The 27620-nt window shown below is 45.9% G+C and overlaps 1 protein-coding gene across 2 annotated transcripts in view; it reads right to left on the bottom strand.

Annotated features, from left to right (window-relative positions):
- Nucleotides 1-24251: 24251 nt before the first annotated feature.
- The window catches only part of LOC147717585 (RING finger protein 225-like), a 110227-nt gene continuing 106858 nt past the window's right edge, over nt 24252-27620 (bottom strand). For both annotated transcript variants that reach the window (XM_086924378.1, XM_086924379.1), the window contains exon 2: nt 24252-26236. In XM_086924378.1, coding sequence (XP_086780504.1) covers nt 25258-26236 — 979 coding nt within the window. In that variant the 3' untranslated portion in view covers nt 24252-25257. The remainder of the gene's footprint in view (nt 26237-27620) is intronic.

Raw genomic sequence — 27620 nt, forward strand, 5'->3', positions numbered from 1 at the left:
GGTTGAGGAGTTTGAGGGTGATCCTGTTGTTAACGGGGAGCCAATGCAGGCCTTTCAGGTGGGCTGTGATGTGGCTGCATCGTGGGACATCGAGGATCAGTCGTGCCGTGGCGTTCTGGATTCATTGCAGCCGTCTCAGGAGCTTGTTTGTTGTTCCTACATAGAGGGCGTTCCCGTAGTCCAGTCTGCTGGTGACGAGGGCCTGGGTGACGGTTTTTCTCGTGTCGGAGGGGATCCATTTGAAGATCCTGCGGAGCATTTGGAGGGAGTTGAAGCAGGAGGCGGAGACGGCGTTGACCTGCTTGGTCATGGTGAGGGCGGAGACGAGGATGACCCCCAGGTTGCGTGCGTGGTCGGTGGGTTCTGGAGCTGTCCCTAGTGATGTTGGCCACCAGGAGTCATGCCAGGCTGAGGGGGTGGGGCCGAGGATGAGGACCTCCGTCTTGTCGGAATTCAGCTTCAGCCTGCTGTCTTTCATCCATTCGGCGCCGGCCTTCATTCCTCTGTGGAGGTTGGCTTTGGCGGTTTGGGGGTATTTGATGAGGGATATGATCAGCTGGGTGTCGTCGGTGTAGGAGATGATGTTAAGGCTATGTTGTCGTGCAACGTGGGCGAGTGGTGCCATGTAGATATTGAACAGTGTCGGGCTGAGGGATGATCCCTGTGGGACGCCGCAGATGATCTTGGTGGTCTTGGAGCGGAAGTGTGGGAGGCGGACGCTCTGGGTTCTGCCGGAGAGGAAGGATGTGGTCCAGGCCAGGGCCTTCTCTTGGATTCCGGCGTCATGGAGGTGTGCTGTTAGGGTGCGGTGGCAGACCGTGTCAAAGGCTGCCGATAGCTCCATAAGGATGAGGGCAGCTGTTTCTCCTTTGTCCATAAGGATCCTGATGTCGTCAGTGGCGGCGATGAGGGCGGTCTCGGTGCTGTGGTTGCTGCGAAAGCCACACGGGGATGGGTCCAGGATGTTGTTGTCTTCGAGGTAGCGGGTCAGCTGTCTGTTGACGATCTTCTCCGTGACTTTCGCCGGGAAAGGGAGCAGGGAGATGGGCCGGAAGATCTTGAGATCGTTGGGGTCTGCCTTGGGTTTCTTCAGTAGGGCGTTGATCTCGGCGTGTTTCCAGCTCTCTGGGAAGGTTTCCGTCTTGAAGGAGATGTTGATTGTTTTCCGGAGATGGGGTGCAATGGCTGTGCTGGCTTTGTTGAAAACGTGGTGAGGGCATGGGTCAGATGGGGATCCGGAGTGGATGGAGTTCATGGTCTTTATGGTGTCTTCGTTGCTGACATTGGACCAGGCGGTCAGGCGACTGGTGCGGGTGGTGGTCGCAGGGGTGGTGGTCTTGGCGGTGGATGTGGGGGTGGTGGTGTTGAAGCTGTTGTGGATGTCGGTGGTCTTGCGGTGAAAGAAGGTGGCCAGTGAGTTGCACAGTTGCACAGGTCTTGTGATGGTGGAATGTCGTTGGTGTTGGAGCTGGGGTTGAAAGAGTTCTTTCACGAATGAATGAATGAATGAATGAATGAATGAATGAATGAATGAATGAATGAATGAATGAATAACTTTATTGTGTGGTTACTTAAAACCATTACATTAAGAACAAGGTATGAAATTACAAAAGTTAAAACCGAAAATGTTTCAGCAAGCAAGCATTTATGAAAAGTTCCCAGAGTTCAAAAGGGCACACGCAGTCGGGGACCTGGGGGGGCCACCCAGCGTCCCGCAGCAAAGTCTTCTTTCACAATGTTGAAGAGTTCTTTGCTGTTGTGTGCGTTGCTGTCTAGGAGGTCCTTGAAGGCGGTCCCCTTGGCGGTCCTGATGAGTTGGGGGTGTCTGCGGGTGGCGTTCTTGTGGGCTGTGTAGCTGTCTGGTGTTCAGTCACGGAGCCAGCTCTTCTCCAGCTTCCGACAGGTGCGCTTGGAGGGCCGGAGGTCTTCGGTGAACCATGCAGCTTTCTTGTTGGTGTGATTGGTGGCGGAGGTCTTGAGTGGGGTGAGGGTGTCGGCGCAGTCGTTGATCTACTGTTTGAGGTTGATGGCGGCGGTGTCGGGTCGGTGCGGTCGGCGGGTGGTCGAGGGTGGTGGTCAGTTGTTCCTCGGTGACCCTGCCCCAGCAGCGGCGTGGCATCTGTTGGGTGCGGTGGTGTGTGGTGGGTTTCCTGAAGGTGAAGTGGACGCATCTGTGGTCTGTCCAGTGGGGTTCGGTGGTGTGGTTGAAGGAGACGTGGGGACTTGCGGAAAAGATGGGGTCTAGTGTGTGTCCAGTGGCGTGGGTGGGTGTCGTCACGAGCCGTTTGAGTCCGAGGTTGGCGAGGTTGTTGATCAGGGCGGTGGAGTTGGCGTCGTTGTTGTTCTCGAGGTGGAAGTTCAGGTCCCCGAGGAGGATGTTGTCAGTGGAGGTGAGGGGGTGTGTGCTGATGAGGTCGGCGATGGAGTCGCTGTACTGTGGTCGGGGTCCGGGTGGTCTGTAGACGAGTGTCCTCTAAGGGTGGTGTTGGGGTCGGTGTGGATCTGGAAGTGCATGTGCTCGGCAGTGGTGAGGGTGTCGTCGGTGTTGGTTGAGACTCTGAGGGTATCCTTGTGGACGATGGCAATTCCCCCTCCCACTCCGTTGGTGCGGTTTCTGTGGGAGATCTTGTAGCCTTCTGGGATGGCTATGCCGATGTCTAGTGCTGAGGTGGTGTTCAGCCAGGTCTCCGTCAGAGTTCGATGGTGTGCTTGCGAGCAGAGCAGGTGTTGAGGAGGGTGCATCGGAGGTGGTTGGGTTCTCTGGTCCTTCTTCCAGATCGGTTGCTCCCCCACGCTCCAGCTGAACTGCAGCTGCCTCGCTCTGTCTCCTGGCGGTATCGTTATCTCAACAAGCATTTTCAGCTGTATTTGTGTATTTGACTGACCCTCGCAGCCTAGAAGCGCTTTGCTCGCGCAGCGCCGCACTATTCTATTTAATTAATTAATTGCTAGCGCGACCTTGCTGAGGCTGGCTGAATTAATTTTGGTACACTGAGGCTTGTGTGTTTTCTTGCAATTGTCCTGCACACTCGGCGCTGTAGTGAATTTGCTGCCCCTGGCCCCATTAGCCTTTGACCCTCCATTTTGTTGTTTGTTTTCCCCTGGTCCGCCCCTCCTCCCGCCACCGCCTCCCAGCTGCTGCCCCTCCCACGCTCCGCCCCCTCCACCATCCATTTATGAGCAGCGTCCCAACGCGCAGCGTCCACGCGCAGCGATCGCGCCCCAGTCGCGCCGAAGGTGCGCCAAAGGTAAGCCCGTCTACGCCCGTCCGCGCCTGGACCGCGCCCAGCGCCAGACCCCCTGGTCCTCGTGAAGTCCACCCCTCCCGCATTACTTACGATGCCACCACCCTCCTAGCCCTCAACCCCGGCCGATCCCTCACCTGCGTCCAAGCTGCTCCTGGCCACACCCATGGACCCTTTTCCTGCATCTCTTGCAAGTTCGACGCCACCAAGAACTACTCCTCATCTACGAACACACAACAGATATCCGACCCCAACCACCTACAATGCATCCTGCTCAACACCCGATCGGTCCACAGGCACGCCATTGACCTCTGGAATCTACTCGACACCATCTCTCCGGACGTCGCCTTCCTAACAGAAACATGGATGAACGCCACTTCTGCCCCAGACATCACCATTGCCATCCCGAAAGGCTATAAGATCATTCGCAAGGACCGCACCGGCCACACAGGAGGAGGCATCGCTATCGTCCACAAGAAATCCATCCGCATCTCAACCAGCTCAGACATCAATCTCGCCAACTCTGAACACCTTCACTTCCAGATCCACATCGACCCCAAGACCACACTCAGAGGCACCCTCCTTTACAGGCCACCAGGACCCCGCGCACAATTTAGTGAAGACATCACGGACTTCATCACTCCACACGCGCTCCCCTCCGAGGACTACATCCTTTTGGGAGACCTCAACTTTCACCTTGAAAAGAACAACGACCGCAACACCTCCACCCTTTTGGACAACCTCGCAAACCTCGGACTTAAACAACTTGTCACTACCTCCACCCACATCGCAGGTCACACACTCGACCCTATCTTCACCTCCAGCAAACATGTTTCCTTCAGCCACACCACAGCTCTCCTTTGGACTGACCACAGCTGCGTTCACTTCACCTACAACAAGCCCACATCCAACAACCACCCCCAACCCACTCTGCAAAGAAACTGGAACAAAATCACCATCGACCAGATCTCCTCATCGCTTCTTCCAAACCCCCCCGCCCATTCCTCAAACCCAGACCAAGCAGCCACCAACCTCACCCAATGGTTATCCAACAGCGCCGACATCCTAGCACCACTGAAAAAACGACAAATCAAACTAGGCAGCAAGAAGGCCTCCTGGTTCAACGATGACCTTAAGAAATCCAAGAAACTCTGTCGCTCCCTCGAAAAGGCCTGGAAAAAAGACCCAACCACCAGCACCAAGGACGCCTTCAAAAACGCCACCCGCATACACCACCAACTAATCCGAAATGCCAAGAAAGCAGCCTTCAAGGACCGTCTAGATAATAACGCCCACAACAGCAAGGAATTATTCAACATCGTCAAGGAATTTACCAACCCCTCAGCCAACTCCAACGACATCACCCCCTCCCAAGCCCTCTGCGACTCCCTAGCCTCGTTCTTCCACAACAAAATCGCAGACATCCACAACAGCTTCGACAACCAACCCGGAGACCAACCCTCCCAATCCCCTGCAGGAACCCCACGCCCCCTGAACATCCTCAATGACTGGAAGCCAATCTCCACTGAGGACACCATCCGTCTGATGAACTCTATCCACTCAGGATCCCCCACTGACCCTTGCCCCACCACATCTTTAACAAAGCAGACTCCATTATTGCACTGCACCTCCGAGACGTCATCAACTGCTCCCTCAACTCCGCAACCTTCCCGGAAAGCTGGAAACATGCCGAACTCAGCGCCCTCCTGAAGAAACCCACAGCTGACCCCACCGAACTCAAAAACTATCGCCCTATCTCACTCCTTCCATTCCCAGCCAAAGTCATCGAGAAAGCTGTCAACAACCAACTCGCCGCATTCCTCGAAACCAACAAATCCCTCGACTCCTCACAGTCCGGCTTCCGAGCCAAGCACAGCACCGAAACCGCCCTCATCGCAGCAACAGACGACATTCGAACTCTACTGGACAATGGAGACACAGTCGCCCTCATCCTCCTCGACCTCTCCGCAGCCTTCGACACAGTCTGCCATAGCACCCTTCTACAGCGCCTCAAAAACATCGGAATCCAAGGAAAAGCACTGGAATGGATCACCTCGTTCCTCTCCGGAAGAACGCAGAGAGTCCGCCTTCCACCATTCAAGTCAGAGGCCACTGAAGTCATCTGCGGCGTACCTCAAGGGTCCTCACTCAGTCCCACCCTCTTCAACGTCTACATGAGCCCCCTCGCGGCCATCGCACGCCAACATAACCTCAACATCATCTCCTACGCCGACGACACTCAACTGATCCTATCACTCACCAGAGACCCTAACACGGCCAAAACCAACCTACACGAAGGAATGAAAGAAGTAGCCGAATGGATGAAGCACAGCCGTCTGAAACTGAACTCAGACAAAACAGAAGTCCTCATCTTAGGTTCCTCCCCCTCCGCCTGGGACGACTCTTGGTGGCCAGAGGCCCTTGGAAAAGCACCCATCCCGACGGACCACGCACGGAACCTGAGCGTCATCCTGGATTCCTCACTCTCGATGAACAGACAAGACAACGCCGTTTCTTCATCTTGCTTCAACATTCTTCGCATGCTCAAAAAAACATTTCGCTGGATCCCTACCGAAACTAGAAAAACAGTCACCCACGCTCTGGTCACGAGCCGACTGGACTACGGAAACACCCTCTACGCCGGCACCACCGCAAAACTCCAGAAAAAACTACAACGCATCCAGAACGCCTCAGCCAGGCTCATATTAGACATCCCGCGTAAAGAACACATCTCTGATCACCTGAAAAACCTCCACTGGCTCCCCGTCAATAAGAGGATCACTTTCCGGCTCCTAACACACGCACACAAAGCACTCTACGAAATCGGACCCGAATGCCTCAACACACGACTATCCTTCTACACCCCCTCCCGCCAGCTACGATCCTCCAACCAAGCCCTTGCCACTGTACCCCGCATCAACAAAACCACCATGGGAGGTAGATCCTTCTCCTACCTAGCAGCTAAAACTTGGAACTCACTTCCCACTGACCTTCGCCTTACTCAGAACCACCTAGCATTCAGAAAACAACTCAAAACGTGGATATTCGACAAGTAACTCCCCACCCTTCTTCAAGCGCCTTGAGACCCTCTGGGTATGTAGCGCGCTATATAAATCTTTGACTTGACTTGACTTGACTTGGTTGATAGTTTGACGGGCCGGATGCTGGTGAAGCTGCAGTTCTGACAGGTGAAGGGTCCTTGGGTGCGCTTCGGGGTGGCCTGGTAGCAGGAGTGATCTCGTCCGCGGTTGAGTGCGTGGACGGTGCTGGAGTCGTTGTGCTGTTTGGTTGTTGTGTCAGTTTCGGAGTCCAGGGGTCCAGGCATGGACGGGCGCAGACGGGCTTGCCTCTGGCGCACCAGCAGCGCGCCCGCTGCGCTTCCGTGCGACGTCCTCCATATAAGGGGAAGTGGGAGGGCGGAGCAGCTGGGAGGCGGGAGCTGGGCGGCGAATGGGCGGCGGGAACGTGTCACAGAAGGAAAAGGGGCGGGCCGCAGGGGAGCAGCGGCGGGAAGCTGGACGGGAAAATAGAGCGGTGGGGTTCAGGAGCAAAGGGGGCGCTGGGAGAATCAGGAAATACAATATGGGCAGAAAATACAATGTCCAGGTCCAGGTCCAGGTATCTGATGATGTTGTCACACTCACAGATAGTTATTAGTACTGATTCTTTTCCTTTTTCCAGCCTGCAACAAGATTTGCGATTGTGTAGGAAGTCTATACTTTCTAGATGGACATGAAGCTGATCAGCAATTTCCGTTCTAAAAATCTTACTGATGATCGAAAGATTAGAGATTGGTCTAAAGTTAGATAACACTTTGGGGTCAGTGGAAGATCTTCTTAGCAGAGGTGTGATTATAGCTTATTTTAGTTGGGCTGGCACTGGACTGGTCCTTGGTTGATGAAGGCATCGATCACTTCAACAGAAAGAGGAACCAGGAAGTGGAAACATTTTTTGTTGTGATCTCATGACTACTACGTTCCAGCATTACCTCACTGGAATGTAGAATGTTAAAATGTGCACTGAGTATACAAGGTTCCATGTTAGCCAGTTACCTGTGGGCTGCTGAAGCTGTGGCTTATAAATACAGAACCAGAAGTATTTACGACTATTGATTTTCATTACCATATACTTCACTACAATTTTTCAATCCTGATTGCTGTGTAAGGGAGACTGGAATACATGAGGTTTACATGTCTGTTGTTGATGCCAGCATTTGATTCAGGTTCCTGGGTTAAAATTTTGAGATAGAAGAAAGGGGATGCAGAAGTGAAAAACTAGGTGGTTTTGATTTTTTGTATATTGTCATGAATTGTGGATATGTTACTACAAAAATAATATGAGTCTATGAAGAGCTAGGGAAAAGCCCAGGATTATTAGATTAATTGAATAAATTGCTCTAAAATCTGCAACAGTTCCTTGGTTGGATTGAAGAAAGGCTATGTATGCTGGGTGTAAAACCTTTTCTTGGCTCTATTAATACTGTTATGATAACCTCACATGCGTATCTTACATGTGGTTTTGTCTGTTTGTAATTTGGAATTCCTCAATGCTCAATTGGCATTGCAATTCTTTCTTTTCAATTCAACCAATTCAGCTTTGAAGCATTTATCTGCAGATTTTGAGGACGATTTGCTGTATCTACAATCTGTAGAGGCTACTACATTGACTGTCCATGCAAAGTTATTGTACACTTGGTTGAGCATTTAATCATGTGAATGACTGTATTTTGGTGGATTTTCATTGCATGTTTGATGGAATTTAAGGTAGTTGACTTTGTTGAATAGCTTGAAAGGAATTTTAGATTCATGATCTGATTACCTTGTTACCGGGATGTAATAGGGTAGCTAACTTTGAACTTGTACCTTAGAATGTTTAGACCTGGATCCTGGGTGATGCTAACATTTGTCACAGTGGTGTTCCAGTGGAAGATGAGTTTGAGGGTGTGACAGGCCTTACGCATAGGCAAATGCACCAGTTAAGTCAGACCTAGGAGAGCCATGTTTTCTATAAAGTTAGAAATACATGTGGAGTCAAACCATAGATTTAACTTGAACATCATTCAAATGTTTTTGGTTAGGGATTTAATATATCTAGTGAAATGTATGATTACTTCTTGGAATGAAAAGTTTTAATCAGGGGGTCTGCAGATTGCAGTGCTGATTTCTGATGTAATTATGCATTCACGTAATTTCTTTTACCCACCTGCTTTTATTAAAAGTTCTGGATTTGTACTTTTGTGCAGATGTTCACAATCCAACATAAAGAATTGTGTAGAGAATTAATTAGATAATTGTCTTATATTTTGTAAAGGCATCTTATGCAACAGTACGTGACTTTGGCCCTCAAGCTGCCTTTCTAGAGACTTCTTTCCAAGATGGCACCCATGTTTTTCTTGAGGTACATGGCATATTCACCGACCGATGTGCACCAGTTAAAAACATGGCCCTACCTCCATGGCATCCTTTATTCCTGCAACAGTGCTCTTACCACACATGTATTGTACAGGGGAGGAACCTCGACTATAAAGTAATCATTACTCCAGGGAGGGTTCCCATATCCCTTGCACTATATTAATAGTAGCATGCACTGTATACGTTACAGTTCCAATGTGCCAGGTTTTGGACAAAACAAAAAAAGGTATCCATTTGAGCAATCATGCCCCGAAGTGTTACGCGCTGCACTGAAATCTACAGTTGAAGCAATATCTCCTCTCTTTTTGGTGAGAACATAGTCTCATAATGCTTTTGCTAAAGAAGATGAGGAGTTTAAATTATACATTTAGAGATGGCTTCCCCCTCCTTTATAGTTGACCTAGACGATTGCATATGATTTAAAAAAAATATTTTTATCTGATACGGACACCCTAACAAAGAGAAGCTGGATCGGCAAGTGTAATATCAGTCAGCTACTATATCCAGCTTTGGCACCACCAACTCTTATATAGAGATTGAATGGTGTGTCTGCAATCTTTAAGGCTTACACCATGCCACCCTTAGGCCAAAGAGACAAGAGCAAGCGTTTGGCTCCATGGGTTGTCTGTGCTTAATGTGAACAAATAGTTCTGTACAATAGATGACCTACTGGTTTAGCAGAGACGGGAACACTTGTTTGGTGCCATGGGTTTTCTGCACTTCAATGTGTACAAACATATCTGTGTGAGAGGCTGTTAGACCTGTCATCCTTAGAGTGGCCTTCGTCCAACATTTTGCCTGCTTACCTCCACTTTTTGCTGGCCTTATGACACTGAGGACTTTAACACTGCTGAAGAGTGCTAAAGTGCATGTTCTTCCCCGAAACATGGTAACATTGGTACACACCTGATTGGCATATTTAGTTTACTTATAAGTTCCTTGTAAAGTGATTTATCATACAACCAGGGCCTGTAATCTAAATGCTACTAGTGGGCCTCCAGCAATGGTTGTGCCACCCACACAAGTAGCCTCTCAAACCTGTCTCAGGCCTGCCATTGCAAGGCCTGTGTGTGCAGTTTACTGCCCCTTTGACTTGGCATTTGAAACCCCTTGCCAAGTCTTAAACTTACCTTTTCTTACACATAAGTCACCCCTAAAGTAGGCCCCAGGCAGCCCTAAGGGCAGGGTGCCGTACTGTTATGTTTTACATGTCCTGGTAGTGACAAACAGCTAAACTCATTTTTCACTATTGTGAGGCCTACTCCTGTCAAAGGCTAGCATTGGGAATTCCTTAAATCACTTTAAAGCTGTAATTCCTGATTAGAAAGGAGTAGATAAATCATGTTTCATATCTTTGGAATGGTAATATTAAATCCTCCTTACTGGTAAACTTGGATTTAAAATTGCTGTTTTAGAAATACCACTTTTAGAAAGTGGACATTTCTCTGCTCTTACTGCTATGTGTGCCCTGCAGCCTGTCTCCAATTCACGCCTGGGATAGGTGCCAGCTAAATTTAGTGCATTGCCTGTAGACAGCTACAAACACAGGAAGAGTGGGTGTAACAGACAACTCATCTGTATTCAACTACATTCTGATAGATCATCCTGGGCAGGAAGAGGGAGGAGCTGACACACCTGATTAGGCAGTGTCCTGTGTTTCGCACACAAAGGGCTGGTTACCCACTGCAGATAGTTTGGCAGACAGGACTGGGTTAAAGGGGACCTGGGCACTTCAAGGACTTGTTTTGACGTCACCCTCACTTCTAAGGCATATTGGGTATAAGTACTGGGGCTCTGACCCAACCAAGACAATACACTACTGGACTTGTGGAAGACTCCGCCATGAGTAAAGACTGCTGTGCTATAAGGAATACCACTCTTCTTGACTGACTGTTCTGAAGGAATTGCTTTTCTGCTTTGCTGAGCTGCCCTGCTTCCTGATGAGCTATGCCCTCCTGAGGGCAAGAACTGGACCTGTCTCACTTGAACCCACAGCAACTCCAAGAGCTTGCTGGCTTGCCCCCTGTTCTCAAGTCTCAGGGCCATCAAAAACTTCCTACATCTCTGCTGCTGGACTCTGCCATCTTTGCGTTCTACTTTCCCTGTGGTGCCAATCCAGTCCAGGGCCTTAGAAGTGGGGCATGCAGCTGGCTTTGCATCAAAATCAATAATGATTGCAAACTTTAGCAAAATGCCCAATCTTCCCACATACCTTGCATTTAACATTTTTTGCGGGCCGAGGCCGACCATTTGGGCCATGATTAGGGTAACCACACGTAAACAAATGTTTTTCTGTGAGAAAAATCCACCCTTGTACTCTTTTAAAAAAAAAAATCTTTTTAAAACTATTGTTTTGTTTTAAAACTGTTTTCTCATTCAGTACAGATACACCACTAGTGTCTTTACGAGTAAGCTCCTTTAAAGCCTTCTGTGAAACTTCAATACCTTTTACTACATTAATTGTTTCTAATAGATTAGGATTTCTCATAGTGAGAAGTCTCTCTTGCACAATTTTGTACCAACAACGTACTACTATCTGATCACAAATAATTTGATCTGTAAAATTCTCAAATTCACATTCTGCAGCTAGCATACGTAAAACAGCAACACAGGTGTCAATAGATTCATCTTGTAACTGTTCACTAGTAAAAAAACATATGCCTGTTAACAATCAAACTTGGTTGTACGTCAAACTGTTTTTCAAATTTTTTAACAGCAAATTCATATTCATCGAATTCTTCTTGATCCTGCTGAATGGGATACCGCTGGAGGTGTTCATAGATAGATTGCCCTTCAAAACCTAAATTATGTTCTAATAAAAACTTGTTACGTTCTGGTCAATACCTATCACCTTCAATGGTACTTGGTAAAACCCCTGTACTAATTTCTCCATTATACAGGAGGGTCACCAAGAGTTGGAAGAAATGGCAGAGGGGCATTTACATTCTGTATAGTAGCCATGATAATTAAGAAAAATATATTTAAAAAAATTATAAGAAAAAAAAATCAAACTGAATCTACTGCTACCAATGAATATGGAAACGTTAAGATACTTAAGATAAATAACACTTTTGATAGCATGTGCGCATCATGGGTGTACAAACTAGTTGTGAAAACACAAGACGGGCATATAAACTTATAAAACTAAGCAACTACACATTCATGCATGTGCGCGTAACGAATGTGAAATCTCGCTAATACGTAAACTTGAATACAATACTGTTGAAGTTATAAGCTCTTTGATTAATTTTTTTATTTTGACCCCGTGTGCACATCACGGATGTGCAAATTCTTCTTTAATAACCTATTACCTTGGACTGCGTTTTTTAAATTCTTTGATGAATTGTTTCTTGACGTTCTTTGATGAATTTTTAATTTTGACCACGTGTGCACATCACGGACGTGCAAATTCTTCTTTAATAACCTTTTACCTTGGACTGCGTGTTGTACATTCTTTAATGAATTGTTAATCTTGACTACATGTGCACATCACTGACGTGCAAATTCTTTTTTAATGACGTGTTAACTTGGACCGCATGTGTATAGCACGGACGTGCAAACTTGTGTGACATCTTCCAGATACATAGCAGTTTTAGCAGAAGATTCATCAGAGACCTTAAAAACAAAATCTCTACCACAAACAGTCTCTTGCGTCAGTTTGCCATTATCTTTCAAGAAGCACGGCTCCTCTTGTCTTAAATTAGAGGCGCAACAGCTTACAAAGCCTGTTGCCCAAAGTCCAGTAATGCTTAGAGCAAATACAAAAACACTGGCAGCGCTACGCCCTCCAAGAATATAGATACTGGCCTGATTTTCCTGACAAGGACAATTGTTCTCCTTTTTCTCTCCGTTGGTCACTTAACAATAGATAAATGGCTGAGGATCTCTGTAGCGTAGGTCCTCTGCTGTGGCTAAATCGTCGCCAAATTGTAGTGAATTATATGGTAATGAGAATCAATAGTTGTAAATACTTCTGGGTCTATATTTATAAGCCACAGCTTCAGCAGCCCACAGGTAACTGACTAACATGAAACTTTGTGCCCATCGTAACCGACGCATTGCCCGTTGATGCCGACTCAGGAGCTAGGTGATGACATTGCCTTGACAGGCTCTGCGTCCCGACGGACAGCGTGCCTAGAAATACATGCATCACTTGCATTGTAAAGGGGTTCAACGCTGAAGCCTTCCTCGACTGCGCGGATCGGCAACAGTGCTTTGCCTACATCCACGGTATCGACGATGACGCAGCGCCTCCTCGCATTGAATCTTCGACGTCGAGGCTTGCTCCATCCAAGGTACTTTGTCAGCGGGACCTGTCAATGTACAATAGTCAGCTTGCTCTCGATCGCTGTTGGCCTTGTACTTGGAACTACCCCAGTCTAGCATGACGTCTAGTAACCCCTTAGCGCTATTGACTTCTAAGCACTATTTTTGTTTTATTCTTTAAAAATTCATAACTCTATTTCTACTTTTTGGATTTTCGTTGTTTTCATCTTTTTTTGTCATTCTCTATTTGTGGAGCATTTTTGTGGTGTTTTATTTGTGTTACTGTGTATGTGTGTTTCACAAATACTTTACACATTGCCTCTTTAGACATGCCAGACTGCTCTGTGCCAAGCTACCAGAGAGTAAGCAAAGGTTATCTAGTATGGTGTGTATCCAGCTTACCGTGACTAGGATTGTGGTCCCTACTTTGACAGGGTGCAACCCTATGCCAACTAGAGACCCAATTTCTAACAGAGCCCATCATAATGTTTCTGCAGTTACTCTATGTAGTAAGATATGACTGGGAAGCCAAATTATTGGTGATATTAAGAAGCATCAATTTTAATACACAAGAAGATTTACTTTTTGGAACTTTCATCAATGGACCATACACTTACCTTAGGACAATGGGATATCAATGTGATTTTAATTTGTAAATAAGTGATATATTGGCCATTTACTCATGTTTTTGTAGGGCAGGACCCAGCATTTTTTTGCATAGAGGTCTAAAGGATATTGGCATCGACATTCCAGTTGTAAGTGAATCCACCCGGATAAGGTAATAACAATCTTTTTGCACTGTTGGGATGGATCACCCACAGGATGTCCCTTGGACTTGATATAAAATTTGGACACCCACACTGATGAAAATTCTATACATGAAAGGATGCTGAACAGAAAATATTCCTTTCTTTGTATTTGCAATATTGTGAAGGAATAAATTAATTTTCGCCAAAGAAACATCTATCAATGGAGACGGATTCCTCTATTGAGTAAAACTGATGTTTTTTAATCAATCCCTATGGAGAATCCCTTTTTAGATGGATGATTGATGTGCTGGCATTAATTGTACATTGCTTGGCCACAGGTACCAAAGAGATGTTGTGGCTTTGAAGCTCCTTATTGTCCAAATATTTAACGTGAATAATAGCAACTCCCCCTCCTTTTCTGGTTCTTTTATTTTTAAAGATGATCTTGTGGTGCTGGGTTTAAAATTAAAACTAGGGGGCATATTTACAGGCTCCTAGCGCCACCAGAGCATCACTTTATTTACACTCTGGTGGCGCTCTGTGCTGGCCCATATTTACAAAGCCATGCAAAGGCAACCTGCGTGGGTTTTCATGGTATTGTAAATACTGCCCCTTTTCATGCATCACTTTGTGTGAAAGGGGCGTGCATTGGGTGTTGCTGTGGGTGTTCCATCGCAACATCCATTGCTTTTTGTGACCCTGCCCCAGATTTACAAGGATGTGTAAATCTGAGGCAAAACTAACACCATTGAAAAGCAGGTATTAGAGTGGCACGATAAGGAGAAATACTTTTATGTCTCCTCATTTTTTGCTCTATCTGTGTGTGCTGTATTTTGCAGCACACATAGAAGAAGCAAATCACCTTTAATGATTGTTTATGTTCAGGGAGGTGTCCCTTCCTGAACATAAACAATCCTCCCTGCAACGCAGGCACCCTTGCACCATGGCGCGAGGGTGCCTGCGTTGGCACTAGGCAGTTTTTTTAGCGCTGGCGCAAGGGAATACACAGGGGTGCATCATAGTCTTGTGAATATGGCGTATCCCTGCATTTCTAAAAATAGCAGCATGGTGCTGCTAAATTGCTGCATAATGTATTTGTAAATATGCCCTGAGGTTTCTGTTATACAGAGGAGCGTGAAGTTGTCACATTCCAGAAGGTTTTGGTGTTATAAGGAATGTTTGACAGCTGAAAGGGAATGGACTGTACCTATTTCAAGCCTGATTTTATAGGTGGCCATGAGTAATATGTATGATAGAAGTAGGATTGAAGGGTTTAGGTGTAACCGCGGATAGTAAAATGTAATCGCACAATTTACAAAAAGATGTCTTTGGAAGAACGAATTTAGGGTAAATGCGTTATAACATTGCGTTATAGAACAGTTGTATATCATTGATAAAATACACTCAAGCTAACAGAGCATTTTCAAAAAAGTTGGTGATACTCAAGGACTGTAATACCTTATTATGACTCAACACCATTATGTAATAACACTTGCAAATTAACTCTGGTGAAATAGATTTTAAATTAATTAATGAGCAATTATATGGAAATTGTTCGTGTTGGCAGTCGTCTTCTGTTTGTTGGCTTGCTATTTCAATGTCTTAGACATGTAAGGACTTAAGAAGGATTCGGAGGACATGTAAATGATTCAGTAAAGTTGGAAATATAATTATTGGGAAGGTACGAACAGTATTTTGAGCTTTGGCGATAGTTCATCTGAATATAAACTTATCTTAGCTTGGAAGTGAAACTCAGAAGGATGAAGCTCTTCTAGTACTGGGGTCACTTTGGGTGGTTGAGTCTTTTCAATACGGGTGAAAGACAGTGGAGATAAGAGGGCTGCCTCCTGGGTTTGAGAACAGGAGGGTGAGATTCTAGTGTTGTCTTCCTTTGAAGAGAGTCTTCAAATTGTTCTAAACTTGTTGATCATCGTGCATTGCACTGCCAAAATTCCCTTGCACACAGTTGCCAGTACAGCCCATCTGATGGTCTAACACTGAACGTCTCTGTAGCGTTGAGGTGTTGGGTTACAGCTGAGTCTTAGAAATTGATGGAAGGATTTGGACAGGCTGGTTGAACTAGGTAGGTCGGCCCTAGGTTCAAGAGCCCCGTACTTAGGACTTTACTTTACATGTATTTACGCCACGTTGGATACGTTGGGGGAGGGAATTGAATAAAAGGGACTATGTTGCACAGGAAGTCATGAATTTACAAGAAAGTGACGCAACTGTAAAGATGTGTCACTTTCCCTGTGCCACCCTGAAAAACCCTTGCACCACCACGGATGCGCCGAATTTACAATACAACGCCCCATGGCGCAACGATTGACAGATGCGTTAGAAATTCTTACGCATCTGTTGGAGCAAAAGTCACGCATTGCTGGAGACGTGTTGCAAGCACGACACACCTCCAGCAATGCATGGGGAGGCCTATGCTCATTGTGCTGCTCCAAGCAGGCATAAAGTTTTGATGCAGTGGCGTCCTAGAAGTGGCACAGTGAAATCTTGTAGATTTCACCGCGTCACTTCTACAAGGCTTTTTTGCGCTGTAACGCCCACCCTGCAAACATTATACCTGACGCTGGTATAATGTGACGCAGGGCTTTACAACGTGATGCATTTCCCTAGATGCGTCATGTTGTAAATTGACTGCATTTTTACGCCGCCGTTGCGTCACAAAAAGTGACGCAATGGCAGTGCAAAAATTACGCAAGGGGCTTGTAAATCTGCCCCTTACTTTTTGTGGGTGTGAGGACTCATAAGCGTGACAAAACTTTCACATGCTGCTTGCTTAGGGATTCTACATAGATCTGAACGCAGGTGGTAACATTTGTAAAACCTTATTGTAAGCAGCTGTCTGAAAATGCACGTGGAATTTGCTACAACCTAGATTTTGTTTTTTTTGGTCATATTTATACTTTTACCAAGACAAGCTGACTTTCATTACTTCTACCTTGTTTAACAGAATTAGTATTTATATATGTTTGTTAGCTTTTGAAATGTATTTGACTCTGCTCGTTCTGGTTTCATTCTTCCCTGTGTTCTCTAAAACAGGGTTTACCAAAGGCGTCCTGGATGGCCGGATCCATGACAGACTTTTAGCATATCTCCTTTTAGATACATGCAGTTATCTTAACAATCTGGCATGGATCCGGCCCTTCAGGACCGACTTTGGAGTACCCTGCTGCAAAACAAGCAGATTTACAAGCCCTTTGAGTCTCCACGCGCTGCCATTGCGTCATTTCTTTGACACAACGGTGGTACAAACAATGTGGTCAATTTGCAACGTGACGCACCTAAGGATGTGCGTCACGTTGTAAAGCCCTGCATTACTTTGTACCTGCACCAGATACAACGTATGCAGGATGGGCGTTTCCACGCAAACAGCCATGTATAACTTATGAAATTCACAGCAATTCACAGAGTCACTCTGTGCCCTCTCTACATCAAAATCCCTACGCCTGCTCAGATCAGGCATAAGGAAGGACGCAGGGCTTTTTGTATGGGGCTCACCTATCTGTTGTGGCACATTGCTGGAGTTGCATCACTTTCATGAGCAACTCCTGCAATGCGTCAATTTTGTGCCAACAAATGTGTCAGTATTTCTGACGCATCTGTTAATCCTTGCGCCATGGAGCACTGTATTGTAAATACAGCGCATCCACGGTCACGCAATGGCATTTGGCACTGGTGCTAGGAAACTGACGCATCTATGCAGATACTTCATTGCCTTGTAAATCTGCGGTATCCATAGACTACTGTAAGGCAGCTGCCTTGCACCCCTGCTGCCAGGTGGCAGTAAAGAGGGTCATATGGAAGGAGGGAGGTGCTGATACAGCCCTTTTGCTGGACATGGGTGGGCAAGAGACAGCTAAATTAGTCAAATGCACTTTTGCCTGTGCCTCTAAAAGCCCCTCATCCTTCTTGCCTGTGTTTGCTTGTTAGGTTTGTTTTCATTTTTTTAAATTATTTTTTGTTGCTGTAATCATTTAATGTTTAGTAAATGGAACATGATTTGAGTAATCTGGTGTCATTGAATAAGATGGCAACTCCAATATGCAATAAGGTATTGATGGCCAGTTAAGATGCCTGTGAATAAGAGGCTGGTTAAATAAGAGGCCATCTTCAACCTGTGAAGATGTTGCAGGCTGAATAAGATGCCAGCTTCTATGCCCCAGCCTGTGAATAAGAAGATGACAACTACAGCTTCATTACAGTGGCCCTGAAATACGCGACTGACTGGAGCCTGCAAGTAAGATGCTAACATCGCACCATTCAGATTGTAGCTTGGAGGATCTGGACAAGTTGTCACCACTCTATTTTGCCAGGACGCTTTGGGGCATATTTACAAGGGGTTATCGCCTCCAGAACGTCACTTTTTGTGACGTTCTGGTGGCGATAACACCTTTGCCTTATTAACAAGACGGCGTTAAGCCACTTAAAGGCACCTTGTATATAATGCCCCTTTCAAGCAGCACTTAGCCTGAAAGGGGTTGGCAATGGGTGTTGCAGTGAGCATTCTGCTACAACACCCATTGCTTTTGGAGCTGTACCATATTTACCAGGGTGCCGTAAATATGCGGCAGCAAGAAAAATAAGACCAGGGAAGACCTGGTCTTAAACTGGTGCAACGAGAAGAAATTATTAGTTTGTCCTCGTTTTTGCTTTTTCTGTGTAAAAGAGCAAATCGGAAATAGTGGTTGTTCATGTGTAGGAAGATGTCTCTTCAGCACAATAAACAATCCATTAATTAATGACGAGTTGCAACTTCTATGTGTGCTGTATTCTGCAGCACACATAGAAACTACAAATCGCCATTAGTGATTGTTTAAGTACAGGAAGGGGACACCTTCCCTTCACAGGAATGGGCACCTTCCTACACATGAACAATCATTCCCTGCAACGCAGGCACTCTTGCACTTTGGTGCAAGGGTGCCTGCTTTGGCACTAGGCAGCTGGAACGTAGATCCTGCGCTAGGGAAAATGAAGAGGTGCGCCATATTATTGTAAATACTGCACATGCCTGTGTTTTCAGATTGTCGGAGCGCGGTGTTACCAATTGTGGCATAACAACGCTATTCTGTTGTAAATATGCCCCTTTGTTTCCAGTCCTTGATGTTTTCTCCTTACAAACCATTATCATCAGCATGCCTGTCACATTTGTTCACTACAACTCCAAAACAGCACAAGGTTGTCAAATGACTTCCCAGCGGAGGAACTATGGTGTATTTAATCCATGGAGCGAGGTGGCAACCCTACCCCGGAATCCTTCTCTTTGGCTGAGCCGGACTAGGTCCCCTTGGGGGAACTGAATTGGGCACCACTGGAGTATCTGTACTGGATCACCTAGGATGATCTGCACTGGGCTAGCTTTGAGGACACAGACTTGGCTACTTTAAATGATCCACATTGAGTCTGTTTGCAGGATCCATACTGGATTACCTTAGAGCTTCCAAAATGGGTCACCTAGTGTTGTATCTGATGTCTGTTGATTGCTCGCTTCCTTGCTCTTGTTCTCCTGTTGTGTCCTGGTTCTGTGTGTGATGTCATGTGATTACTATTTGTGTGTTAGATGAAACCAGGAGAAGCTACCCTAGGACAGAAGTGATAACACCCCTGTCCTGGTGGTCACTGACCTGCATACCTGACTACCTAACCTCTTCCAATATGTGTACCTACCTACATCCAGTGATCTGTACTTGCATCAACCTTGTCTAAAAATATAACATCTATATTTTAGCGGTCTGCTCCAGACCACCTGGAAGTTCTGGGCAGTCCATTTTGGAGAGGCGGTTCCCGGTCCCTTTGAAGGCTCCCACTGGACGACCATGGGACCTCCAAACTTGGCCCCTTCGGAGGATCCACACTGACTCGCCTTGGAAGTTTCTGACTAGTTCTCATTGGATATTCACTAAGTCCCTTTCTAGGGTCCACACTGGATCACTCTGGAGGTAATGGACTGGAATCATCTTTGTCCACTGATGGTTCTGTAATGGACCCCCCTCCAACCACAGAGATCGACCTTGAGCTTCCTGGGAGAAAAAACCAAGCAGGATGGATTTTGAAATAAACTTTATTCCGAAAAGTTATGTTTTTTTCTTTATATCAAATAGCTTTGAACCATTTAACCCTCTCTCCAGCCCCCTGAACCCCATCCATATCTGCTCTTATCCTTCATTAGATGCACCTGTGCAGTGTACCTGAAGAGGAGGGAGGATGCAGAACAAGGAGTAGTTAGAGGCCAACACTGTAGAGAAAGGACAAGTCTGTGCAAAATATACTGTAGGGCAAGAAATTAACATCTACACCTGAATTATTAATCACCATTCACAGAAGGTGAATCATTTAACCCTTGAAGCATCCAAAGAGATAAATCTGTTAATCGTGGATGGTTAATCTTTTACCCCTGGACAACCCCAAGTACATGGGTCTGTTATTCATAGTACATGTATATTTACTCCTGGAAATCCACAAGGCGATGAGTCCGTTGCTTTTAGAATATTAATTATTTACTCTTGCACATAAAACTGAAGAGGATGAGTTCCTCACTTCCTTGAAGTTATCTTTACCCTTGTGCCTTATACCTTTAAAATGCAAAGTAAGATACTATAGGGCATATTTAAATGTTTTGGCTTAGGGTAGCACTGTGAGCCTTCTTTTGCGCTGCCCTACATTAAATGAAAAGAGCAGGAATGCACTGTAGCTACAAGATATGGCACATTCCAGGGCGCAAACAGCAGCTGAGAGCCAACGCAGGCACCCTGACACCATGGTACAAGGGTGTCTGTGTATTTAGCATGATTGTTTTTGCACAGGAACGAAAACCTTCCTGCACAAAAACAATCAAAAGAGGCGTTTTCCTTGTTCTATGTGTGCTGCAGAATGTAGCACACGTGGAAAGAGGAATAAACAAGAAGAAATGTAAACATTTACTTTAGAACAGAGTTAGTTTTGGCTCTGCCCCAGATTTACGCTATGTTGTAAATCTGGGGCGGTGTCAAAAACCATGGGTGTTGTGTGGGAACACCCAGAGCAGCAACCATGAAACGCCTCTTCCACAGAGAGTAAGGCATTGCCTTCCTCCATATTTACAAGGCCATGAAAAGCTGTGCAGGGTGGCTTTGCATGGCCTTGTAAAAATAGGCCAACACACAGCGCCTCCGGAGCGACACAAAAGTGATGCTCCAGCGGCGTAAATGTGTTGCAGGGGCATTGTAAATATGCCCCTATGTTTGTTACTGGCCATGTCATATACCCTTGCAATATGCATTTGTCAATTGGTAGATATTAACCCTGGGCAGAGCACTTCGCTCCGCCCACGGAGTGCACGTAGTGTTGCCTACTACGCGATTCGCAAAGTAGGAGTAGTAGGCAACACTACGCACACCCGTGGACGGAGCGAAGTTGCCCGCTGCCCGCCTCCCTCCCGCCCTCTTTTACACCCCTAATTTGGAGGGAGGCGGGTGGCGCGTAGTGGGGCTACGGGAAGCGCGTGGGTGGGCGTAGATTCATGCCCACTTCACGAAGCTTTGCGTAGCCCCACTACGCCCACTACGCCCAGGGTTAGTAGATATGTCTTCAGACGTAGCTGCTGGATACCTTTTATTACCAGGAAATACATATACTTGGATATTGTGCAGTTGCTAATGTTTTGCCACTGCCCTGGATGAAAGGGGGCAAATGTCACAATTTACTATTTGTATAGTGCACATTGTGAACTGAAACCCATCTAAGTGCTGAGAATTACTGTCTGTAAATGGCGAAATACTGAGGGTGCTGGCTGCTGAGTCATCCCTGACAGAGCAAGGTCCTTATTTCTTCTTGTGCATCTTCAGTACCTCTTTCAAGGAGGCCTTTGATAGGAGGAGAATGTCCCTCCATTTTGATGAAAACCCAGATTTGATAAAGTCTCTAACCCAGAGTTTGTACCAAAATGGTGCGCCTTCCAGAGGCTGGCCAAACTGGGAGAAATATCATTATTTCTTCTTGTTACTTCCTTATTGTATGTGGCATGTATGCTGCATTCTGCAGCACACATGCAAAAAGGAATACACCTACAACAATGGAGTTTGTGCAGGGTGGTACCCCTACATGCACAAAAACTATCCTGACGACAGCACCGGTACCCTTGCGACATGACGCCAGGGTGCCTGTGTTGGTGCTAGACAGCCACAAGTGCACCAGTGGTAGGAGAGAGCAGAATTGTGCTATATCTTATTTAAAATGGCAAATGTCTGCCCTCTCCCTCTCATGCAGTGCAGTGCAGCAAGTTCCTTTATTGTGTTGTGTTACATTTGTAAATCCGGGCCTTTCTGCACTCATGCTAAATCTCATCACACTGCCTGTCTGCTCCAAGTGCCTCACACTGTCGATCCATGCATCCCATGCTGCTCAGACTGTCTGTCCTTTATGCAATCTATCCCAAGTTCTCCACACTCCCACCTGCCTGTATTCCCAAGCCCCTTCAATTGCCTATTTTTGTTTTTCAAGCAAGTTGCATGTTCCCTGAGTTCATCGCAAAGTCCTTGACCGGATCCATGCCTAATTTCAGGATAACCAATAAATATATAAATGTGTGCCATTAGATTCTTGTACAAAAATATCTCATCTAAATATCTTGAACGCCTGCCATGGATGAGACCCTCATTGGCCTTCGATTGACATCTCGGGGTATTGATTAGTGCTAGAAACAAAACATGGATTTAGCAGATTAATCCATACGAGGCATCTTTCATTGCAAGGTCACTGAATCTTTCTTGTGCCCATGAAGATCTAGCCACTGTTTCCCAGTGATAATGGATAGAGGAGCACCGCCCACCCTGATCTACCATCGGCATCACTTGACGCTTCTTTTTCGGTACCTCTGGCAGTGTGTTGGTACCAGTGGTCTCTGAGGTCATAAGGGGTGTGCAAGGAACAGAAAGTAAACAGGATTCTAAAAGGCAATATTATGACATTCAAGGCTGGATTCACAAAGGACCTCAGACCTTGTGATAGAGGTCTCGCAATTGTGGCAACGTGCCCTCGCTCGACACGGGACCTCCGAAATATAGTTTATCATTGCGACGGTCCTGCAACACGTACAGAAGCCGTTTGTGAATCAACATCTTGCAGCCTACATTCACCTCAAAAACCATAACTTTTCCATTGATAAACACCAGTCCTGAAAGGTGTTACATCCATAACAACGCATGCGTTAGGTCGCATGCGTTCACGTCGCAAGCGTTACAAAGCAAGCGACATTAGGACGCAGACCATTACGCCACACACCATTGCATTGTGTGCGCATTTACCACGCATACGCTTCCATCATGTAATGTGCAAGCACCGGGGAAGAGGCGGAGGAGCACCGGGACGACGCAAGGAGAAAGAGGTAAGGGAGCTTAAAGCTCAGTGTTTAGGGCAGTGTGTGGAGATTAGGCTTTAGGGCAGTGTCTGGAGATTATTAGGGTTTAGGGTTGTTTCTCGAGATTGTACAAACAGTGTTGTGTTTAGGGTTTAGGGCAGTGTCTGGAGATTAATGTTTAGGGCAGTGGATGGTGATTGTGCTGACAGTGTAATGTTTAGGGTTTAGGGCAGTGTGTTTAGCGTTGTGTATTAGGGGAGGGGTGTGTGTTTAGCGTTGTGTATTAGGGGATAGGTTTTAGGGCTTAGGGAAGTGTAGGGTACTTTTTTAGGCTTTAGGAGAGTGTGTGTTATGTAGGGGGGTATTTGGGGAAAAATCGCAATGTTAAACCATGCGGGGTGTTTTGTGCGTTGTAAATGTGTTTTGCATGTGTTTGAATGCGTAAGCTAAGTAATGGTTTGCGTAGTGAAAGATTGCGTTGTACATGTGCATGCGAGGTAAAGACGCCGATGTAAAGGGATGCGATGTAAACGTTTGCGATGCTGCATCATACATCCGTCCTGAAGGGGTGATTTAGAGTTTGGTGGACAGAGTACTCCATTGACGGCCTATTCCACAGAGCTGTCTGTCAAACGTTTAATCTGGCAGAAACTGCTGTGACTGTGGTTCCCGTCAATGACTAAAGTTGCCTCTGGACTGGTGCACAATTCTAAATTTGGAGGACGGATACTGCAAACAGGGCAACAGAGTAATTTAATTCATCACTCTGATGGAGGATTACCGCCCCCTGAACTCTACATGAAGCCCATACTGTTTTATTTCCAGAGATGAAGTCTTTTTTCTCTGCCTAAGGACTCTTTGTTTACAAAAGATGACACAGTGTTTACAGATTGGAATACAAGCCCTCTTCCCTGATCAATGCATAGTATTACCCAGAAAATGAATCCTTCATGTCTTGTACAAAAGCCTTCCTCACTCCAGGCAGGCCTTCTATCCTCCACAATCGCCAAGAAAATGAAAACTAAATCCTTACTGAGATCAGTGAGTTGGAGATTTCTTCCCCCTGCCTGTACCCAGACTGTCCTCATCCAGAAGAGGTGTCCTTGATTCAATGATATAACACTTGTATATCAGAAGATGAGGCCTTTACACCAGGATATCAATCTTTACATTTCAGAAGATATGTCCTTGACACCAAGGTATACATTGTTAAATAATAGAACATGAGTCTTGGCACCTTCATGGAAGTCTTTACATCATAAAAAATGAGTCCATTATACAAATATATAAACAGCCCTTTTTTAAATGAGTCATTGGCACATTTATATGAATCTTTCACATTTCAGAAAATAATCTTTGTCTCCATATACAATTTATGCATATTAAAAGATATGTTTTTAGCACAGAACTGGACAGTGTTCACATATTCTAAAAGAAACCCCTGCGAATAAAAAACGAATATTTTTTGTCTTTGGATGAATATTATTAGGCAAAATACTAGTTGTAGAAAATCATTCATTTGTGTAGAGACCATCACGGTAAAGAACATTTACCAATGTGTCCCTTAGAACTATTTATATATTAGCCCTCAGGATACGAGACCACAAGGATAAGAAAGCCTCACTACTGAAGAGTAATGCACAAAACCCTAGAAGACCTGTAATGCACTTTCAGGAAGATAAATAATTTTCAGGAAGATAAATAATTTACTCTGAGATATATCCTTCACAACACCTTAGAAAGGCCTCCTTTCCCACCAAGTAAATGGTGCATATATCAGTGACAGAATCAGTTATACCAAATACACATCTTCCATCCTGAGGTGAATAACCATTTATGTTTGAAGAATCCCATGACATTTGGAATGTTAATCTTGCTGGTTCTGATGGGAATGCTTTTTATCTTAAACGATGATTTGTTTACCCTTTTCATCCTTCTCTGACCTACTGGAAGAGGAATCCTTTGCCCTTGGCGACAAACCATTCCCCTCTTGGAAGACAAATCTGTATTATGCTGAGGTTAAACTTGTACCACTGCACATGAGTCATTCACGACTTATAACATCAGTAAGTTGTCTCTGGCCATTGATGCTATGGTCCTCGCTAGACAGTCATCCAATTTGCCTCACTGACTCCAAGCGATGGTGTGAGGTCACACATTTTATACCTGAGCAATGTCCTGTATTCTCAGCAGTGTCCTTCCTTTCTTTCTGCTCTGGGATGCCCTATGCCTTTCCTTCATCAGCGTCTAGTAATGTTTGCATCTGGTGGTTGTGAGACGGTGTTGTTTGTGGGGTCTGGGATGGGGTTGATGCTTGTAGGCCGATTTCCAGAGGATGAGGAGTTGGAGGGGACACTGGAGCTGGTAGGGACGATGAAGAAGATGTAGACGCCCACCATCACCACAGCAATGGTTAGCAGTATGGCAATGGCTACAGTGGCATAGAAAAGCCAGCTTCCACGACCAAAGTTGCGTGGGATCCTAACTCTTGGTGGTGGACGGCCAACATCAAGGCTGAGGCTGACTGTGCTGAGCTGCAAGGACTTGGGCAGCGGGCTCTGTGGTGAGGGCGCATTCTTCACATAGAGTAGGCCCTTCTTGCGGCTGAAGCGCACTGAACGGGTGGGCCGCAGCTCTTGAGGAAGCTGCTCCAGGATGTCCTGGTTGTTGTCTAGAGCAGGCAGGCCTCGGCGGGCTGGCAGTCGTGTGATATTGCGGCATATAGGGCAGTTAAGGGATGTAACAACTTCTGAAGAGACATTTATGCGAGCCAGGCACTCCAGGCAGAATGTGTGTCCACAACGCAGTAACTTAGGTAGCTTGAAGATGCCGTCATATCCAGTGAAGCAGATAATACATTCTGCGCTATCGCCTGTGCTATCAGTGTCTTCAGCGCGTTGCTGAGGCTGCTCTGCTGACTGTTCACCATTGGCCATTGGGTGGTTTTGCTGCCCTGCCTGTTGGTCATCTGTCTGCGGGTGAGGCCTTGCTCTTTGTTCATAGTCAACTGGCTGTTGATGATGTTGTTCTGCTAGTTGATCATCGGCCTGATGATGTTGAAGTTGCTCTGCCTGTTCGTCGTCTGCCTGCTGCTGATGTAGCTCCTCAGAATGCGATTGCTCCCCGTCCTCTGCCTGCTGGTGCTGCTCTTCGTCTGCAGTCATGCTGCCTGTTTCAGGACTGCGACATGGAGACATCATCACTTTTAATCTCCTATCACTGTGGAAGGAAAGAGAAAGACAATCAGAGAGGAATATGTCTCCGACACACTTATTTTAACAGGGACAGCCATACGTTTTAGAAGCATGTAACTTGGGAACATGACAGAAGGGGCCAGATGTACGACCCTTTTTAGCATTTGTGAACAGGAAATCAGCCGGTTTGTGGCTACTAATAAGGTCTGTGCCATGTACAAACCCTATTTTGCGAGTCTGAAACCTATTACCGACTCGCAAAATAGATTTGGACTTGCTATTAGGAAAGCGCGTGACAAGGGCTTCCCTCCCTAATAGTGACTCACAGTGCCATGTACAAATGTCTTGCGACCAAAATGGGGTCACAAAACATTCACATTTTAGCGGATGTATGTCATGACAACGCGGGTGTTACCCCGCGCTGCCATTACGACGCATCCATTACAACGCAAGTCGTTACAACGACTTGCGCTGTAGGCGCTGGATTGTGGAATAGTTTAATTTTCTATTCCAACTCCAGCCCACGTAACAGTAGGGAAGGTGTTGGAATAGAAAATAAAACTATTCCTTTACCAAGAGCGCCCTCCAGAGCAAGTCGTTGTAACGACTTGTGTTGTGATGGCAGCGTCGTAATGGCAGCGCAGTGTAAAGCCTGTGTTGTCATGGCTGTCTCCCCATTTTAGCATCAATGGAAAGTTAGTGGTAGACCAGTCTCAAATGGGAAGGGGTCTCCGTTCTCCAAGGGACCCCTTCACCTTTGCGATGTGGGCGTAAATATTTTTTAAGAGCAGGCAGTGGTCCTAGGGACCACCGCCAGCTCTTAAATAATGAAATTGAAACATTTGATTTTTCTTTTTGAAACACGTCCTGTTTTCCTTTAAGGGAAATGGGCTGCATTAAAAAAAACTCCTGTATTAAAAACACTTACAGGCAAGGTGGTCTGCTGACCCCGCAGGCCACCATCCCTGTGATTGCTAGCTATTTCCAATGGTTTGCAAATTGCGACCAGCCTCATGAATATTTATGAGAATCGCAAACAGTTTCCCAGACACTGGTGTAGATTCCATTTTGAGAGTTGCAAAACGTCACAGTTTGCAACTCGCAAAAATGGTCATACATCTGGCCCAAAGAGTGGTCTTCAGTGGTCTTCTCAGTCCTTGTAATAGGAGGACCCAGAATCTGGCAGCCCAGTTTTTTAAAAATGTTTCAGAATGATCAAGACAGACCTTCTCGATCTATTGTGCTTAATTAAGTGAACCCCAAATGTCTCCCTCCTCTTCCACCTTTTAATCTAGTTCAGAAACTTTTGAGAGAAACTTTGTGGAGATTGAAATTCTCCTAACATTGTTTTAAGGAGAATATAGATACATATTCATAATCCACATTAAAGAGATATTAACAAAATCCAA

Source organism: Lissotriton vulgaris, chromosome 5 (assembly GCF_964263255.1).
Source record: "Lissotriton vulgaris chromosome 5, aLisVul1.2, whole genome shotgun sequence".
NCBI classification, from domain to species: Eukaryota; Metazoa; Chordata; class Amphibia; order Caudata; family Salamandridae; genus Lissotriton; species Lissotriton vulgaris.